This window comes from Mytilus trossulus, chromosome 6 (genome assembly GCF_036588685.1).
Source record: "Mytilus trossulus isolate FHL-02 chromosome 6, PNRI_Mtr1.1.1.hap1, whole genome shotgun sequence".
In the NCBI taxonomy this organism is placed as follows: Eukaryota; Metazoa; Mollusca; class Bivalvia; order Mytilida; family Mytilidae; genus Mytilus; species Mytilus trossulus.
Window position 1 is genome coordinate 72,878,346 of NC_086378.1, and position 21,734 is coordinate 72,900,079.

Consider the following 21,734-nt stretch of genomic DNA (forward strand, 5'->3'; position numbering starts at 1 on the left):
ACACGGAAGACTTTTGGCTAAGGTTTTTTTTTCCTTTTAAATGAATCAACTATCCTTAACCTTTTCTCTTGGGACTAGGTCACATATTATATAATCACGTAAATCACGCACATATAATAAAAAAAATGTGCGTGTTGGTGTTATTCGAGACGACACTTGTATAGATCATTCTTTCTGTGTGTCTCTCTTTTTTTTTAAATCAAAGATGAGGTTTTTTTGCTGCGTCCACATTTTTCAAATTATAGTTGTTGGTTTGCTTATAGAATCTGTCTTCATGACAATACACATTCAGCAAAATGGATACAAAGGAATTGTGGTTTCTATTTCTGAAAAGGTTTCGGAAGATCAGCTTTTACTTAGTACAATACAGGTAATTATGAATAAGTATGAGGCCATTGGATAATTATGGACAATTTATATTAAACGTCACGTTAATATTCCTGTTCTCTTTTTTTGTCACCATGTAATATTTCAAAAAACCAGTAAAGACCAGAGATGACAATTGCGTTACTTATATTCAGAAAATGTTTTAAGAACAAGTTTGAATATTTGATAAATTGTCTTCATTAGAAGAAGTTTGCCTTCTTATTTGGTCAAATATTTAAGGGTTCACTCTCCGTGTCTTTCTTTTTTTTAACCACATAATTATTTTATTCATCAAATACTGCTCGTTTCATAATCCATCAAGATTCCAAGCTTCTCTTGACGTACTCTCTTACAATCCATTGACTACCCAGGGAATAATCAGCTGATAAGATTAGTTGACATACAATTAGTTTACAAAACATTTTCTTAACAATACTAGAAAAAAAAAATCATTGATTATGTTTCTTTTGATTATGTCCATTACTATTGATATCTACTCTTTTGGGGTATTCATTAACAAAAAAATCTGTAGAAATTGTTTGGTTTTTTTTTTTTGCTCAGATACATAGTAATTCCATTGTAATAAAGATTTCTGGTAGGTACAATAAACTCTAGTAGTTTCCATCTGTATATTTTTAATTCATTTTTAGTTAAGTAATTGAATATAAAGAAATATAATGAATTCATTTTTGGAGCTTCTTCCAATTTTCAGCAACCTGTTAATTCGTACTGCATGCTATAATCCTATATATATATATCGGTCATCAAATTGCCAAATATGAGAGTACAAGGATAAAAGCTGTGGATTTTCTATAAAATTTCCACATGTTTAGCATTGAATCAAAACAAGGGTACAAAAACCTTAAGCCAGTTGCATCAAGTATACACTAATTCTTTCACCTTGATTTTTATACATTTATTTAGTTGACATTTTGTTTAAAGTATGACAAAGCCTTGCTCATTCAGATTTAAGTCTACGCAATAAATAGATCAAAAGCCTTGCACATTTCGATGCAGATCTAAGCAATATTAGATCAAAAATAAAATAATGAAGAAATATTAATCATAATTGAAAATGTAACTGTTTCAGACCATATGAGTATTTGAACCGTACGCGTACGATCCGGACCGTATACGTATACTCGTACGGTCCGACCATACGCGTACGGTCGGACCGTATGAGTATACGCGTATGGTCCAGCTGATGTTCTGGGATCATATTGGTTAAATGTAAACAAATCGTCATCAAAATCTTTTTTTTAGTTATACAAATTGTTATTAATACATGTATATGGATAATGATTAAGCGAACAATTGAAATTAAATATGTATTTATTTGAATATCCGTGAATCCTATTTTGGTACTCAAGGTGACACTGACTTCCAAATAGAACGTCATATTTTTTTTACAGTGACATAATTTGTACATGCACGTTATTTGCATATTTGTTTTGTAAAGTTCCTAAATATTCTAAAACGAGTGTCCTCCCACTCTTAGTTTTCTTCTGATAACTTCAATTTCAATTAGCATACTTGGCGTCAGTTTATGAATTACTAACATGCTAAATACAGGAGATTATCAGATTAAATAAACGTGAGTTTTTTAAAATAGTTATAATATTATTTTATTTTATTTTAATTACAATTACAAATGAACTTTTTACATTCATTTAAAATATAAGTTATGTTGATCTGTTATATACATTTGTATCTGATAAACGTGACCAACTTCTTTATATTAGTCAGACCGTACGCGTACGGTCCGACCAAATGTGTATTTTGAAAATGTACGCGTACGGTCCAAATACTCATACGGTCTGGAACATAACCGGATTACTGATTTAAAGTAACTGTTTTAAATAAACATGTATACTACTCATTTTTACTTAAGATTTTGCCCCAAGCTGATAGTGTGAGCCAAAATGTGTTCCAGTGGAACTAATATCAAAGAAAATATGTTCTGGGAGAACTTTTTTCACAGACAATTTCTATATAATGTGTTCCCTCTTTATAAAATAGGTTTCACACTTAACTGATAGGTGATAAGAATTCAATAATATGTATAACGGCAATCGTCCTTATAACACACCTTCAAATAGACTGTCCTTATGTAAATTAAAACGTAAGCTCCGCCCGATCTGTTGAAATAACATTCATTTGGTAATATATATTTAATGAAAAGGAATGAGGAGTTTGTATTTAAATTTGTAAATATCCTAAATGATAAAGTCATCAATTCTACATCAGAAATGAATGCACTAATATTGATAATCCATCGCATTTATAATAAAATGGGTCGCTTTCAATAATCGATATATACTATGCATAACTGAAAACTGACACTAAGGAGGACATGAAAAGAAGTTATGTTTTCAAATGCCTTTAAGGTAATATTTTAATTTTTAGTGAAAGCTCCATGAAAACTCTATATATTTGAAATATGAATACAAATTAAAAGTTGGAAATTTTTATCACTTAATTGACCTTCGATCATGTGTTAATTTGTTTATTGTTACTAAATGTTGGGCTTTATTTTGACAGACCTGGTTGACTGAAGCATCACACAAAATGTACATTGCTACAAAGTATCATGTATACTTAAGAGAGATAACTATTATCATTCCCTCTACATGGTCAAATAATGGCGCTTACAGCTCTATTAGTTCGTCCATAGCAAAAAAGGCACATGTGAAAATTGGAGAATATCCAGACTATAAAAGTCCATTTGCATGGACATATGGAAAATGTGGTAAAGAAGGACTGTATATTCATTTTACGACTGATCTACTCAAAGCAGGCACCAGTGGTGGTTATGGGAATCTAGGTGAAGTATTTTCTCAATTCCGAAATATGGAGATTTATTCTTAGATCAATTGCTCGAACAATAGATAGTAAGATGTGCTCATGATAGAGGGTATTCCATGTGTTACCCGGATTTATTTTTTCTCTGTCGATTTATGAATTTAAACAGCGGTATTCTGCTTTTGTCGATGTATACGAATTAAATAATAAAAATAAGGAACACGCAATACCTTAACTTTGAAATGAAGGCCGGGGATACAAATCTGTTCCGTGAAAAATTGAAATACTTCAAAATGTCAATGAAAAATTATATCATAAGGTGATGAATTTAACTCATCATGCGATTCATAAGTTTTGAACATTTTGGAAGTTTGGTTGTATTTGTAGAAACACCTACGTTCAAATGGGATATCATCAATTTTCGGAGATGTTGTTTACCGAGCCCGGACGCGGAGGTGCCGTACAAAATCTTGGTATATTTACCAAATCGATTGGTGACCTTTTATAACTTTTCACATTACTTGGTCTATAACACTGCTGTTGGGCGATCGTTCCCGATGTTATCACCAGCCAAGAAGTCAATACTTTGGTTTTGACATGAATATCAATTTTGTTGTTATTTTCGTAAATTAACTGTTTGCAAACAGATGAATTGTTCGAAATACTAAGGATTTTCTTGTCCAAGGCATATATTACCTAAGCCATATCAGGCACAACTTTTTTGGAATTTTGGGCCCTCAATACTCCTTAACTTTATATTTGTTTGGCTTTCTTAATTTTTTTATCTAAGTGTCACTGATAGGTCTCGCCTCTGGCGTATCCAATTATAAGCATAGTACCTTTGATAACTAGTCCTATGAATTCCAAACGGAGCTCGATACATTGCGTAAAAGAGTCTCTTGCTATAAATTTACCAACCTCCGTACAAACCAATATTCGGTAAATGATTTGTGGCATTGCATTTATCAATCAAACTCAACAAACACGTTTTCGTCATCCTTCTAAAATTTTAATATTTGATGGATTTGTTATTAAAGTAAGTTTTATTCTACACAAATAGAATTATCATGGCAAGGCATTTTTAACTACAATTCTGTTTTTGTAGAAACAGATTTTGATAATGAGTTAATGTATTTGGTCCTTTAATTTGTCAAAGGTAGCAGTTATGTTAAATGTAAAACTTTGTCATTGCTTCGTTTAACATTGCAGGCATAGTATTTACCCACGAATGGGGACACTTCAGATGGGGCATTTTTGATGAATATCCAACTGTAAGAGAAAAAGGCCAGTTAGTGAAGTTTTATCAATACGATGGAAAATATGAACCTGTAAGGTAAAGTTACATTTTAAACAGAAGCTATGAAATAGACAAACAATTTGAAATAGTCTATCATAAGACCTATTTCTTTTTTCATTGAATTCAATTGAATTTAATGCTATATACATGGTTCTACGCTGTGTTATACATAGGAGGATTGAATCATCATCTCCAGGGCAATAATCTCTGCAGAGGTAAAGCAGTTACATTATATGTTTAATTTTTGTCTTAATGATTTGATGTAATCTGTCTTTGCTTTTAGCACAGGAAACAGTAGTGTTAAATGCAAAAACAAAATCATGCCTTAGGAACACATTCTTGCAATACTGTTTAATGGTTGATCTTGGTTTTTTCTACTTTTGGTGTATAATGTCATTAACAACCTATCAGTTTCAAATATATTTTCTATTTCTTTTTGTTTTTTGATCATTTTACGAAGTCGTGATTTTTAACGTTTGTGTGTTATATCTTAATAGAAATACAGCCTAGATCTAGATCAGTGTATCACGTAGCATAAAATGCCAAAAACTGGTCGTGCTAACTAACACGAACCAGCTTAACGTCGTAGTCAAGGCTTATTTATTAGTTATAGAAACTTTTAGCCTCGCTCCATATTGATTTGAATCTTCTCAAAGTTTAAAAGAGGATTAGAAAGAGATTTATTACATAAATTATCATTGAAACTGTTTCGATCCCAATAAGACAAAGGAACAAAACAAATACATCAACTTCTGTTACATCATTAACTGCATGAAGATTATATTCTCAAGTTCTATAAAAAAAAATGTTTAAAATTTGTAATTAAGTTAATAACAGGACAAATGATTAATCGCCTACTTCTGAATATGAACTGTATATGATGAATAAACGAAAATCCCTCCATATAAAGTGTGTTGTGTATCTAATGTACAGTAAACATATAATTGAAATCAAAATTTTATTTTTTGAATAAATGCATTTGACATTCGTTTTGATCATTCAGCACCCCTTGAGATTTTATTGGTTGATCAAATGTTTGTTACTTTACGCGGCTCTTGAAATTAAATATAAAATGAACATTTAGTGCATATAAAGATTAGATCATTTAACTTGGCTTACTGCTACAAATTATATACTACAGTTGTTGAAGTATTATTCCGAACGTCGGGGGCTTTATGTCACAGTTCGTAGTAACTAAATTTACGATGACCATGACGGCATGAAAATGCCTCTGATTTTTTTATATACCATTTCATCGTTTTGATACCCTTTTGTAATTCAGCATCCCAGGTTGTTACAAATTGAGTAAATTTATTGTTTTGTATTAACTCATATGTATAGTCTGTTGATTATTTAAGTCATGTTTGTCCTTTGAAATACCATATATATTTTTCCTAAACTTTAACAAATTTCCTAAACATTAACTATTTTCCGAAACTAGTTTTACTAGTCGTTCACAATTTTAATAAACTTGTTTCGCTAGTCATGATTCTTACTGTTATACTACTCAACGAGTAGAGTTCTTACTAATGATATACGTTATATTCCATTACGATTGTATAATTTAGTTGGCATATATTCATAGATAACACCGACTGGAAATCGAAAAATACTTTAAAGTTTTCACTTGTTTTATCAAATTATTTACATTCTTAAATATGTATACGATATAAATAAATGAAGATAATACTTAATTTGAATGAATTGAATATATTCAATAAATTAAACGCTATCTGAATTGACATAGTAAATTATATATCTTTATGTAATTTTAATTTCTCGTGTTTAACGTGCATGAAATATTTCAACTGTATGTTTACCAACAAATAATAACTCCGGTAAAAAAAAAAATGTTAGATTAATGATTCCCTTTTTCCCTTTATAAATCATTTCAATAAAAAATATAAAGATACAATTTAAAACATATTATTTGAAATATAGAAAATAATCTCGACTTGCAGTTGTAAAGTATCCGCACTTATAAAAACGTCTTCATTTTAAACACTTTTATTTTAGATGCATAACAAATATGGAAGGTGAAATATATGACTTAAAAAACAGAGGAAAGTGTTCTGTTGACGACAACGGTAAACCCGATCATAACTGCCACTTCAGTCCCCATTCTGACCATAGAGCAACAGCAAAGGCATCGATTATGGGCCATGCCTATATAAAAACTGTAAGTTTAATATCTTTTCAACAGGAATTTTGTATTTGAAATTTATCTTATATGAATATATATACTTCCTTAAAATCACTTAAAAGGGAAACATTGTTCTACTTTTGGCCAATCCACGTACACTATCTTATAACAAAGGCAAATTCAAAAAGCGAACTTCATTCTTCTCTCATGAATTCCCTTGATAAAGTGGTAAAACTTTAAACGGTGCTACGAAAAAGTAATGGTGAAAATCAGGTGCACGGCCTCTTGTATGACTTTATTATCAGATATAGAATATATAAGCATACATGATTGTTGAATATTTAAGCACACATGATCGTTGAATATTTAAGCACACATGATCGTTCTATCTCAATACACTTGTTATTTATAAGTCATCGAATATGGGATAAACATTAAGTATAGTGACCAGGTTCTTTTGTTTGAATGTCTTGTTGTATTTTTGTTAGTTTTAGCTTATTTGGTTGTTTTTTTTTTATGTCAAAACACCTTAATTCATTCCAATTTAGTTTTTTTTATTTTGTGTTATTGACCATGCGATGGACTTAAGTTGTTAGCATTCTTTTCTTTTGGTTTCTGACGTATAATTGTCTTATTTTCATAAAAACATACATTGTTACATGACCCGAGAATGACAAACGAACACAATATTGCATGAACAATAAATGTAATCAAATATGTGCTTTTATATTGACCAATATGTAAGCGTCATCTTTGCTAGATATAATTGAGGCGAACGATTAACTAGATCAAATTTAGAATTTTAATACAGACATCCGACTAAACTTCTTCTGTTGCCATTATTGAAGATGTCCATGTTTTGCGATGGGGAAAGTACTGATCCAACAACATATCACAATCGTTTTGCTCCTAATAACCAGAATACCAGGTGTAGTGGCAAAAGTGCATGGGAAATAATGCGGCAGCATAGCGACTTTAAAAGTAAGTTAGGGTTTTTATCTGTAGGGCTTGCCTATAAAGAAATTATTCAAAATGTATTGTGTATCAGCATTTAATTTGTTAATACTGTTTTAAATTATAAAATGTTTCCAAATAGTTCGAACATGTCTAATTAGGCAATTACAAATATGGCACCATATGTACTCAAAAAGGATTTACAAAAGACATGATACTAGTACAACGCCACAATTGTGATTAAATTTGATATATTCAATTAATGAATGCAAGCAAGAAAACGGTTCCATACGATAACAAATCTGGTTACTATACCTATAAAGTATCAAGGGTTGAAAAAAGGTATAAAAAGTATACATTACAACATCAATAACATAAAAAAGAACTATAAATGTAATTATTTATGAATATTTTGGATAAAAGATATCCTTTATCGGTAAATATGATTGTGATGTTGAATGAATGATTTATCAGTCTACTTAGATTAAGCTGTTACAATCTTAAAATAATAAACATCGGATAAGACGCTTGCAAAACTCTAAACATTTGTTAACCACGACATAGGTTATATGACTAATTACAACAGAGACTTCAAATATATGCTTTGAATAAAAATAATAATGTGCAATATAAACTAGCACAATTCAAAAGCTTTAATGGTGTCGACAATTATTGTGTTGCAAGAAAGATTGCGTCAATAAGAATTCAAAATAAACAGCACTGAACGGTCTTAATTTGTAAATATTTCAGATTTGACAACGATAGAGTAGTTACATCAAAGTATACAAAGTTTAAAACAAACAGCCGTTAAAATATAATAATAAATTTTGACTAAGGTAAACTAGTTGAACGTGGCTTGTTACTTATACATCTCTCAAAAAATTAAGCAACAGATTTATTTTAGAGATGAGTAAGGTGAAGAAATAGAAGCAGAGACTGCTATAGGAAGTAATATAACCCAGATGTAAAGCACTGCATGGAGTCGAACTACATCTATTCATTTATACCATTTGGTGCCAAAGTTGTTAATTTTCCTATCCAAAATCTTTCCCGAGTAAGTGTATCCTCCCTAGACCAAGCAGAGTTATGGTCAATGATTGTAATGGTCAGTCTATTGAGATATGCCTTAGTGTGGCCAGTGGATCTCAAATGTCGACAAAGAGGGAGGTCTGGCTTACATTCATTCGTTTGTGAAACGGCTGTTCTGACTCGCCAACACATAGTTTACCACATTTACACTGTAGGAGATACTTATACATCCTATATTATTGTACCATGATAAATTTGTGTATTCTTGTTTTTTATTTTTGCTAATATGTATGGTATGTAAATGAGAGGTTTACCTAGCTATAAAAGGTAAAAACACAAAAATACTGAACTCCGAGGAAAATTCAAAAAGGAAAATCCCAAATCAAATGGCAAAATCAAAAGTTCAAACAAATCAAACAAATGGATAACAGCTAAGTAAGAATAAACGTTTACGTAATAATAAAACCATGTTCAGTCCATTTTTTCTCTGTACCAAATTAGGAATATGACAGTTATTTTTTTTTATTCGTTTCATGTGTTTGAGCTTTTGATTTTCCCATTTGATTAGGGTCCTTCCGATTTTAATTTTCCTAAAAGTTCAGAATTTCTGTGATTTTACTTTTTTAAGAAAAGTCTATATAATGTATTGAAGCAAAGTAAAGTCACTTTAAGGTAATTATAACTGTGTTTTGGTAATTTAGACACGTTTGTATGTTTACTGCAACACTATCCTTCAATATTTGTTTTAAAAAAATGCAAAATATGCTTTAACTTTTATTTTTTAGACACTGTACCTAGAAGCTCAACAGCGAATACTGTCCCAACTTTCCGTATTTTACAAGTTACCCAACAACACAAAATTTGCCTTGTAATTGATGTTTCAGGAAGTATGCAGGTTAGTGTCTAAACTGACTAATATTTCTACTCATTATATTTGCTTTTTTAAACTCATACTCAGCTTTTCATTTCCAATAGTTATCAAAGGTACCAGGATTATAATTTCGTTAAATTATTGAGTGAGTTTTTGTTAGAATACTATAATTTACTCAACTTTGCTTATCGAAAACATTAGACCACTTTATGCCCGCGTCACACTGTCCCGATTTTTATATACGATGGCCACACGAATGCAAAAATTGTAAGTTCGTACGAAGTTGGTCCCGATCTCGTTAAAATACCAAAAATGGACCGAAGCAAGTACGATGAATAACGAAGTCTATACGATGGTGCCGAAACTATATACGATAGCAAAAGATGGTAATGCGAAGGTTAACCGAAAACGGGTATTTAAGCTTCATATCTCAGCTGAAGCCTACACGATGGATCACGAAGGCTACACGATGGATTACGATGATTGCGCGATGGTCATACGATGTATAAAAGACGTCGTGTGCTGCTTACGATGCATTCAAATTATATGCCGAAGGCATCACGCGTTTTAAATTGTTTGATAATTTTTGAATATATATTATGGACACTCTAGAACCAAAATGCTGAAAACTTGGTATGGTGTTACTCGTTAAGAATATCTTAAGCGCTATTGACTTTAAAGTCCAAAGGTCAAGGTCATATCGGCAGTTGTAGTACAAGGCAATATCACCCTTGTGGACACTCTAAAACCAATATGCTTCAAAAGATTTTAACCACATTTGGTATATTGTTCCTCCTTGTCATGATCTGACATTTTTTACGTTCAAAGTCAAAGGTCAGGGTCATGCAGATGGACTCGTTTTTTCTCCTTGAAATAGCATGATACACAGGAAATTGATTGCTTTTTTTTACCTGCTGGTTTTAAAGACAATATTAAAGTTATTTCCAGTTACTGAATGTTTTGGTTGATTTCTAAACAAATAGTTTAAGTATCAAATATGCATATTCAATTTTCCATTTTCTGCATGTGTCATATACAAATATAGCGTCCATATTTGTCCCCAATATGTTACATACGAGGGGATGCTACGCTCGGCATTGCTTGTTTGAACTGTAACATGTGTGCACTAGTCTGAATAATCACCCATAATTATGTCCATGTAAAAACTTACTGATCTATCTTTAAGGTAAGGTAATTGGTTCGTTGATCCCTTTTATTCAAAAAGAGCTCTTTCCAGGAGAATATCAAAATAATATAGACAAAAGGAAGGATGTGGGGAAAGCAACAAATGCGGCAAAATATGACATATAGTAAACAAAATGGTTATGGAGTAAACATTTGTGTGACAACAACTCAGACGATACATAAAAAAAATCAGAATAATAATGAAAAAGTTGGTTTTCCTATATATGTGTACCTGCAGTGTTGGTGTACGAGGCACGTTTATGGTTTTCATTATGTTACTTGATATTAAAAATTGACAAAAAATAAAATTTTACTTGTAAAAGTAAATCCTGAGACTGTAATAGCTGCTCTTCTTGTTCCATTTGAATTAATAGAAACAACGCTGACCGTCGCCTTTCTTATTCTCATAGAATCATATGATATGAGCTCCGTGTTTTGTGAACATCTTCCTTAACTGTCGTATTAAACTGGCCAGTGCGTATCGCGCATGGCACTTTAAATTTATTTTAGTGCGAAAATTAACTTACATTTAGCTGGATTTATTGCCGTCGTAGTTCCATCTTGTCGCCTTCGTACTTTTATTCGATGGCAACACGACAGGATTACGAGGTCTTCACGAAGTCGTGTTGTCATCGTAAGACCTTCGGATAGCTTTGTGATTCATTCGTGTAGACATCGTAATGTCAAAACTGCCCGATGGAAACGATGGAAACACGAATGCAATACGATTTTCAAAGATAAATTCCCGGTGACATTACGATGGTGAGGATGGTGATACGAACTCAACACGAACCCTCAACATCGGACGCACCTTCGGGGATTTTTTAACATGTTAAAAAATTTAGAACCCTTCCTTAAGTTGTCCCCGAAGGCAAGAAATAGTGACCGATGGTTCTACAATTGTTAAAGAGGGCACTACGAATAGCCCGATCTGGATACGATCAGTCCCGATTTTGAAAATTTCCATAATCGTGTTGCCATCGTCGTAAAAATCGGGACAGTGTGACGCGGGCATACACAAAAACATTCGAGAAGTACGTTTGAAGGAATTAAAAGGTTATTTGACACAAAAGTTGTACCCAGAGGGACTAATTGAAAGTGGAATACAAAAATCAAACTTCTCACACTTCAAGAATTACGAACCCCGAAAGTAAAAGACACGGATGAAAACTTAAAGAAATTACCGTTCGTCAGTACACATCACCCGTATCTACCGAACGTTTTTATTACAATAAAATCAAACCTTCCGATTCTACATGAAAGTAAAACTATGAGAAAATTGATACTGGAAGGAAACTTGATCTACAGCCGCAGACAACCTAAAAATTTAAAGAAACACTTAACCAGAGCTTGGTTCGAACCGAAGGTTAGTGAGTTTGAAACAAAATATTGCGGAGATTCAAGATGCGGTGTTTGCGGTCAAGATGTAAAATATTTGAAAACGGGAAAAATGAAAACATTTAAAGATGGCAGAAAATTTCATGTGAATGCAAATATGACTTGTAAGACAACAAACCTTATTTACTGTGTCACATGTCCTGGTTGTCATGAAAATTATATTGGACAGACCGGGAATAGCCTCTGTGAACGGGTGCGAGTTCATAAAGAACAAATAAAACAACCACAATACAGAAACTCGCCAATTAGGGCCCATCTTGACACTTGTGGTAAAAAACGTTTTCAAATAATACCCATTTTTAAATGTAGACGGGATGAAGCCTATCGAAAGGAGATGGAACGATATTTCATTGCAACGTTCCGATCAAAATTAAATCCCGCAAACTTTTTATAACGAACAATGATGGAAAGTCACAAACCTCCTTAACGACGTCGCCCATAACGACGCCATATCAGTTATCCTCAAAAGTCCCAATGGAAGGATGAAATCGATTGAATGGAACTGTTAACTTTTAACTTATTTTGCTATTTTATTTAATGAATATATACATCTGCACATGTAAAATATTTTTTTTACGCCTATATATATATTACTCGAAACAGTTAAATATTTAAATTTAAAAAGCAACGCGTGCCAACCTTTTCAATTATTTAACATTTAACTACGACAGTGCTAGGGTAAAACGTACATTGAGAAGATGGCATTTTGACTTTCCTTCTTTAAAGTCAGGAATTGTATTTGATTAAAATAATCTTGCGGACTATTACTTTATACTTTAATCTACAGAATAGCAAAAAGTAATCTGGAAAACAAAACATTAATCATTGTGAGCGAAAAACAAGCCGACAACTGGCTATCCTCAAGTGTTTTTTGCTTTACTTTACAAAAACGAGATGAACACATTAAGAATGTTTATGTATGTTCCATTTAACTCATTAAAACTAAAACTATTAACAAAACAAATAAGTTACAAGGTCGATGCCTCTGCTACCCCGAGGGTATCATCAGCCTAGTAGCCAGTACTTCGGTACTGGCACGAAAATACGGATTTTTAGTGTTATTAAAATTTGCTGATACAAAATGTTAGAAATTATTATAAATCAAGGAATGTATCTCCCTCATGCAAAGCTCTGATTCCTTTCACGGATTTGGCTAAACTGTTTGGACCTGTTGGATTATAGCTCTTCATCTTTGATATAAGCTTTAGATTTCAAATAGTTTGGCCACGACCATCACTGAAGAGACATGTTTTGTCGAAATGCGCATTTGGTGCAAGAAAATTGGTACCGTTAATGTTATAACTATTAACAAAAAAAATATTTTATGTTTTAAAAGAGTGAAATACGACAAACAAGGGATAGTATGGCTTCATTGATTAAGTATGGACTTCCAAATAACAGTTATGTTGGAATTGTAAAGTTCAGTAGTGCTGCAACTTTGGTGAAAGGCCTTACTTTAATATCAACTGATGCTGACAGGTCTACTCTCGTGTCATATTTACCAACCACAACAGGCGGATCAACATCCATAGGCGCAGGTCTACAAAAAGCATATCAGGTATTTACTTGTATGTCTATAGTATCAAGCAGTTAACGAAAGTATAGTTAATCCAAAACGCAGGATTTCAATTCCAACAACAAATCTGCTTTTCACAAATGTACATTTTACTTGTAAAAAAACAAGAACTATTTATTATGTCCTAGGACTCAGATTTTAAGGCCAAAATCGAATACAAAACAGAATAATATAGATAAAAAAGCATGTCCTACATCTTAAATCGGAGGTGAACTTGAAATAGTTGTCATTTCAATTGTCATTTACATCGTTTTAGTGTCGAAGCTGATGGAGTTGTTTCCTTAACTAAGATCATCAGTAGAATGGTGGTAATATACATGATAAACATAAATAATGTTAAACATTAAAACAAATCATTTGCATAACATTGGTTTTCAGATATATAACAATGATACATTTACTTAGTTAATGTTATAAAACAGTATGCTGTATACGTGATTTTTTTGGCAGTGTGACCAAAACCACAGATGTTGATACTTGCAAACGAAGGCTGATTTTTGATATCCCGAGCATAGATTACTTCAGCCTTTTTTTGCCCTTTTGGTGGGAATTTGGACCCTCAATGCTCTTGAACTTTGTGTTTGTTTAGTTTTCTAACTTTTTTTAATATGAGCCTCACTAATAAGTCTTATTTAAAAAAAAACCAAGAGTCTGGCGTATAAAATAATGAGCATGGTAGCTTTGATAGATATTTTGTCTTGGGTAAATAAAACCTTGACCACAGTGCACCCTTGAATATTTTGTATAATGTGTTGAAATCTGCAGACGTTGATTTAGCAACCAGCTTAATCCCAAAGAGTTTACTAAAAACATACTCTTGATATTATTGTATTTATATTTTAGGCTCTGTCAAACAGTGGTAATGTAAATGGTTCAATTATCTACCTTGCTACAGATGGTCAAGAGAATATTATCCCCTTAATAGCGGATGTGCAACCAACGTTGTTATCAAATGGAATAACTATACATAGCTTAGCAATAAGCAATGCTGCAGATTCAAAAATTCAAGACCTCGCCTTTGCAAGTGGTGGGAAAAGTTACTTTTATTCAGCATCATCGTCTAATTCAACAGCGCTTTTAGATGCATTGACTGAGCCGTTTAAGGATTTATCGAGTGATGCTTTAATACGGGTATTAATGAAATGACTTCAATGTTTTGATTTATCTAAATGGGGTTAAAGCTATTCGACAAACTTCTTTTTATAAGGATATGTGTTGTCCAAAGCCGCAGACCGAAACAAAGACAAATAAATGCTTAGTTTACATTAAATGCTCATTTTGCCGTACCGTTTATGTGAATTTTGAAATTAAAAAATATACATACTGGTGGTTTATATCAACAATATGTCAATTTCCAAAAGCAGGTGCAAATCGGAAACAAATATGGGGTTACGCTTTATCGAACCATATATCAAGCGCTATAAACTCTTATATCTTATATCTTATGTGGGATTTTGATGATATTTTTATCAATAATATCTCGATCTAGATTAAAACCAGTGATCATCAAAAATTTTATAGTTATTAAATCCTTCAAAAAACTATTGAATGCAAATGCAGGTAAATTAAAAGTCTTCTTCCAGCTTGAAAAACAAGATTGATTTTTTTGTATATAAAATGATTGTACAAACAATAAATTAACCTTGTATAAAGGGCATGTGATTTTGGTAAGTATGGTGCTTATCATATATAATGTATCACCCTGATAGTATTTGATAATTTAAAAGAATTTTTACAACACCGAAAAGTTCCACGAACAAGAACACTTTAAATTTGAAAATAATCTAGTGATTCTCTGTTTTTGTTTTAAAATTTGAACATTGTCAACTATTATTATTTAGAATACAAAAAACTGTGACGTCATGGATTTTTCTGGAAAACTGTGTAATCCGTACATTCATTATGATAACCATCTACCTAACATAGAAGCAACTAATGATTGAAAATTCGTATGGGTATACCTAAACAGAAACCAATGTTATAGTTTGAGCGTTTGAACAAAATACACGTGAAAGGTTTAATCAATCGAATCGAGTTTGGAAACGGGTATTAAAATGTCTATGAGACAATAACCCAATCAAAGAGCATAAATCAGACAATGCCACCAATTAGTAATTAACGCAGTTAGAATATCTAGTATCCGGAAGCGGGCATTCGATAGACATTAGACCTGAGGCAAACGTGTACTAAAATTTTTTAAAAAACCAGGGCAAAAATGTAATGATTTATTGTCCTTATCGTTAGACTTAATACCGACATCTTTGATCCTAAAGAGTTCGTGTTTGTGTGTTATCGTTTTTTTTCTTGGTGACTGTGTCATAAGCGTGTTCGCAATACTTTCTTAATTTCAATCAACGGTGCAGAGTTCATATATGTTCATTTCATGCTCCGCGCCGTAGATTGCTTTTATTCATTGAAAGAAACAAGTTGTTAACATGGATTTCTTCTTTTTTTAATAATAAAGATGTTCTTTTTAGATCAAAAGTGTTCATGTTAACACAAAAGACCAAGATATGGTTTTTAAAGAAAGTTTTTTTATTGATGGAACAGTAGGTCGTGAAACAGTAGTTCAGCTTATTGCCGAGAACTTACATGATGTAAATCTAACAGTTTCTCACGAGGAAGACGTATACACAATTATAGGTTCTTCTGTAGATGTAGGCGATATTGCCATCAAGATTCCTGGTATTGCAGGGGTATGTATTAATACAGACTTATCCGTTGAAAAATAATAACAGTAAAAGCAGTGTATTTTACCAATGAACTATAGAAGTTCTGTTTGTGTTTGATATTTGATAAACTTACGCCTTATTTTAAAGGTTAAATCTTAGGCTTTCCGTTCTTTCCAATAATGAGACAATGAAAAGGGTGATTTCATTCATACTAACTTTTACATTTTTTAAATATTGAAACATTGAATTGTCCCAAAACATTGACTTTGATTTTGTCGGGTTAAATTAACCACTGACTTTAAAAACAAAGGGGTTCGGTCTTTTGATTATTTAGTCAGATTGCATAACCGATTAGGCTGTATTGGGTTCACAAAGTAGTTGTTCAAACAAGTAGAGTGAACCAATTGCAAAATTATTTGTTTAAATGCGTTAATTAGTTGAGAGTAATTTTAAAATTTTATAGAAAAGACTTTTTTCAGATTGGTGAATATAAGATATTGATTACATCTACTAGCATCAACGGAGTGATCGGAACTATAAGTATTCAATCAAGAGCACGGACTATAAATGCAGATGTTATACAAACAGACGTAATGACCGAAATTTCAAACTTTAATTTCACATCAAACCTACCGTTTCCGTTATATGTATCTGTACTTAGGGGAGCTAACCCAGTCATTAGAGCCTCTGTTAAAGCATATATTGAAAATCAGAATGGGCAATCATCGTATTTGCTGCTGAAGGATAATGCTGTTGGTGAGTTTAAAACTAAAAACCAGCATATGAAACAACAAAAATATTCAAATAAACTCATCAGAGATACCAGGATTGAAATTATATTTTCATGCGATCAATGTATGGTCACTTGTGTTATCAAAAAGAAGATGTGGTATGATTGCCTTCGAAACAACTGTCCACAAGGACCAAATGACACATTAATGTGTCGTTTGTGGATGTGGTGCATAAGTGTTTTTATAGACTAAACAGTTGGTTCTTACCGTTTGAATAGGTTTTCTTTTTTTTTAAAGCTTTCTGTTTTGTGTGAGTCAAGGCTCCTCGTTGAAGACCACACTTTAATATATAATGGTTAAATTTGAATATTGTGAATTGGATAGATATTTGTCTTATTGTCTTCTTTTATCTAAATTATCTTAAACTAAAAGAAAACATACAAATACATGTATAGACGTTAACATCAATGTGAAAGCTGCCGAGTCCTACTTGACAAAAATAGCCACAAATAAAATCATTTGAGGAAAAACTGATATGATGCTACTTATCATCTAATTAAGCGTAAACATAATAATGAGATCGAGTAAATAGCCATAGGCTTTTGGACTGGTACCAGGTCGTAGAGTTGGTGTTGCATTTGATATGAAACTGCCAGGCATTGAACTGATTCAATTATATTTCATTTCCTTGTCTTAATATCAGATCGTAATTTAAGTTGCATTCTTTATTGAATGTTTGTTCATCCTATTGTAGAATTATTTACGATTTTTATAGGTGCAGATTTTGGAGCTGGAGATGGTATTTATTCTGGATATATTCTACCAAATCTTATCACAGCGAACGGTCGACAAAGTATCAAAGTAATTATAGAAGGATATAATGCATCTGTAGTTATATCTAAACCTGTATCGACGGCTCTCACAGAGGCTTATGGAGAAGGTTTGATTTTGTTTTATGTTCTTTTGCAATTTTAAGTCCATTTCAAAATTGAATTTGTCATTGATATTTGACAATGTGTAAAAAGTAAACCATCATAGGTGACAGTACGGATTTCAACACAGAGTATTGGCTCACATTGAACAACAATCTATAAAATGAATGTCCAAAAATGACTAGTGTAAAGCAATTTGAACGGGAAACCCAAAAATCTAATCTATATAAAATAAACAGAAACCAGAAACACTTACATGTAACAATATTAACAAACAACAATCATTAAACAACACGTTTTTGGCTTAGGTCAGGTAAAACAAATGCACATGTTTAAACTTTTTTACAGGCACAAACCTTCATCCGAATCTGAATTCTTATATAAAGTTCTTATTTCGCTTTGTTAACTCAGCCGAGTTCTGATTAGCACAACATATGTTTGACACAGGCACACAATCGTACTGTTAGTAGTCTCGTTTTTTTCCTTTTATCTTGGTAAACTATATACATTTCAATTACTCACATAAAAGTTTATTATTATCTAAACATCCTATATTTTCCATGCTATTAGTTTTCAAACTTATTAAGTATAAAAATTTAAAGGTGTAAACTTCCTGAGGAGGGAAAAGAAACAGGCAAATATATCTCCGATAATTCCGTACACTTTAACCTTAACTCATATAAAAATTAAAATGTTGCCTAAATTTCATGCTCTATGCTCATTTTAACATGGGTTTGCATTGTATTTGGCTATATTTTTAAGTAATTATAGAAAAAATATCGACAAATTTAATGCCTCCCTATGTTAAAATGAACATAGAGTGCTTGAAAGACTTTTTCTTAAACAGAAGTATAACATTTCAATATAAAAAGACAAATTATAAAGTCTTAATTGAAACGGCTTTCCTCGGTTAAAAAGAAATACTAAACAACTGAGCATACACTCAACGAATAAATTTGATCTTTGACATAGTATAACCATACAATATGCAAAACAATGTCAAGTCAATAAGACAACTATAACCTAGAATAAAATGGCGTTCAATAAAATAAGAGGCACATGTAACTTTAAATAACATCATTGCTAGGAGAACGGAACTATTAATTACAAATTTTTTTTTTTGTTCATTGTTTGAGAACAGACATGAACATTTATCTGATACTAAATACTCATCCGAGGTTGTACAAATTAAGAATAGCGAGACGAGATATATAAAATAAAGCACTGAATAACAAAAATGCATTACAAATTGTGTCAACAACTCAAATTAACAAAAAAAAGTACGATTTTAGAGTATTCATAGTTACTGAATAGATATAGGAAGATGTGGTGTGAGTGCCAATGAGACAACTCTCCATCCAAATAACAATTTAAAAATTAAACCATTATAGGTTAAAGTACGGCCTTCAACACGGAGCCTTGGCTCACACCGAAAGCTATTTAAAGCCAAAAACAAATAATTATAAAAACAAATATGCATCAGAGACTAAAATTAAGACTAGAGATTTTTTTCTCAAACACAGTTAGGCTATATTTTTAGTAAACATGAATATTTTTGTTTTTCCTTAGTGGAACTACAAGAGGAGTCGATTGGTCAATTCATGCGAGTAAATTTGGCAAATGAAGTTGTTGTCTCCAACTATGTCCAATCTAACAGCGATGTTGATGTCATCCCACCATCGCCAATACTGACATTACATCTCATGAAAGTAGACACAGATAATAACATCTTCACGTTAGGATGGACGGCAGTTGGTGATGATTTCGATACTGGGACAGGTATAGTTGATGAAGCATTGCCCCTAAAACCATTTAATTCCCGTATTTATTTGTGTGATTAGAATTTTTTTATACCGTTGTATAAGACGCTAGACGAATGAAACACAGACACACCCAAAACTCATAAACTGAGATAAACTGCTATCATCATGGCACAAAACGAACGACGACGAAATTACTGCACTGATTCTCAAAACAATAAAAAGAAAAATGAAATACAACGCGACTTGGTTGCATCAAGAGGATTTATGTAATGATACCAAACATTTTACTGTGTTCATAGTTTCTATCATGTTACTAAATATTCTAGTCAGCGTTGATCTCATGGACTAACTTTTCAGCTTTCCCTTGACACCATTTGCGAGTATGGTCTTCGATAGTCGATTGGAAGGGGTCGACAAATGACTGGCCTTTGTTAAGAGAGAGCGCCATATCTCTTGCACGTTAAAGAAATCCTTGTAGAAAAAAAAAAGCAGTGTAATGCATCTACAAGGCAGCACTCGCATCCGAAAAGTGGAAAGTGATTTATATAGGTTGCAATAACTTGTTTCCAAATCCACTATAAATAAATATGTTTTAATTAAACTTCACTAAATTAAAACTTAATTAAGCGTTGATCTCATTTCAACTTTCGACAAAATAGCATGTCATGATGTGAGAATGACAGTCAAAACTTTTTACAGTCTAGATACGTTTTGCATGGGATTTAGTAAATTCATCAACTTGAAAGCATAATGTAGATTGTCACATTAAGGGTGCCTTGAATTCTATTTTTTTAATGTATTATAAATCCATCACATTAAACCCTCAGATGTTAGCAACATATAAATCTGTGATATATGCATTTTGTAAGTCATTTTAAAAGTATGTTAACATGAGTTTTTGGTCCTTTTAAAGTTATTGTCATTTTAAAGAAAATTCAGAAGCTATCCAAATAGCCTTATTCCAGGATATTGCCATTCAGAAAAGAGAAAAATAAAAACAGTTTATCCAAATTTATTTTTTTCAGTACGATGGTAAAATATATTAAACATGTTAAAGGTTAAGATTGTAGTTAAATTTTAATGTTTAAAAGAATTATGAGCTTATTGGCCGTTAAATGTCAATTATTATATACAAGCATGTTTTTAACATCACAATGTTATAAAAGAAACTTAAATCTTTAAATATAGTAGACACTTCTACTCTTCTCATTCAAAAATAATTACCAATATTTTAAAAGACGATGAGAATTTTACAATTTGAAACAAAAACAGCTCTTATCATACCTACTCTTTTATATTTTAAAGCGCATCATTATTTTGCTTTTCAGCAAGTGCATATGATTTACGAATTTCTGCAAACTACACAAAAATTACAACCATTCCAGATCAACAAGTAGTTTTACAATCAGAGCAGATCCCAAATGAGGCTGGAAGTGAGGAGTCTTTCTCTTTTAGACTAAACAAAGAAGGCAAACACTCAACCTACTTTGTAATTGTAAGAGCTGTTGATGATTTTAATAATACTGGAGATATTTCGAATGTAGTCACTGTTACGGTTATAAATGATCCGTTATGGCTTAATAAACCAAGTATTTGGTCTTCTGGTTTTCGAAGCACATTTCTAATTAGTATATCGTCAGGTGTGGCCTTGATTTTGATTGTTGTATTGGTATCATGTGTTATTTATATAACAAAGAGAAGAGGTGGTGGAAGCTCTAAAGGACCAGTATAGCTATTGATAAACTCGTATGTCAGGACATCGTCAGCATAAAATGATAGAAATAACCAATAAAAAAATATAATCATTTTAACTATAAATGCGTTTTCTTTTATAAAATATTGGATTATATTAGTTATTAATGAGTTGTTATATAACTCCAGGTTGTTTATTTAGTTTTTTTAACTTTTGTTCTTTACATTATCATTATCTTTTTATTATTACAAGCATATATTAAGCCAAACAATGACTAAAATATATCAATAAATCTAGAACAAAATTTCGTTATTTATCTTGT

General features: G+C 31.8%; 1 protein-coding gene across 1 annotated transcript; it reads left to right on the top strand.

The window, feature by feature from the left end:
• Positions 1-222: 222 nt before the first annotated feature.
• Positions 223-21,513, top strand: LOC134722995 (calcium-activated chloride channel regulator 1-like). The gene is made up of 13 exons (XM_063586625.1): positions 223-370; positions 2,908-3,190; positions 4,378-4,501; positions 6,482-6,644; positions 7,457-7,589; positions 9,377-9,486; positions 13,382-13,603; positions 14,465-14,752; positions 16,099-16,317; positions 16,773-17,049; positions 17,800-17,964; positions 19,526-19,735; positions 21,048-21,513. The coding sequence occupies exons 1-13, from the start codon at positions 275-277 to the stop codon at positions 21,449-21,451; spliced, it is 2,694 nt and encodes an 897-aa protein (XP_063442695.1). The 5' UTR covers positions 223-274; the 3' UTR covers positions 21,452-21,513.
• Positions 21,514-21,734: the final 221 nt, after the last annotated feature.

Excerpts from the sequence above, each read along its gene's own strand:
- LOC134722995 (XM_063586625.1), top strand. The coding sequence starts at position 275 with ATGACAATACACATTCAGCAAAATGGATACAAAGGAATTGTGGTTTCT. Across the intron at positions 14,753-16,098 it reads CGAGTGATGCTTTAATACGG|ATCAAAAGTGTTCATGTTAA; the intron begins GTATTAATGAAA and ends TGTTCTTTTTAG. Across the intron at positions 17,965-19,525 it reads CACAGAGGCTTATGGAGAAG|TGGAACTACAAGAGGAGTCG; the intron begins GTTTGATTTTGT and ends GTTTTTCCTTAG.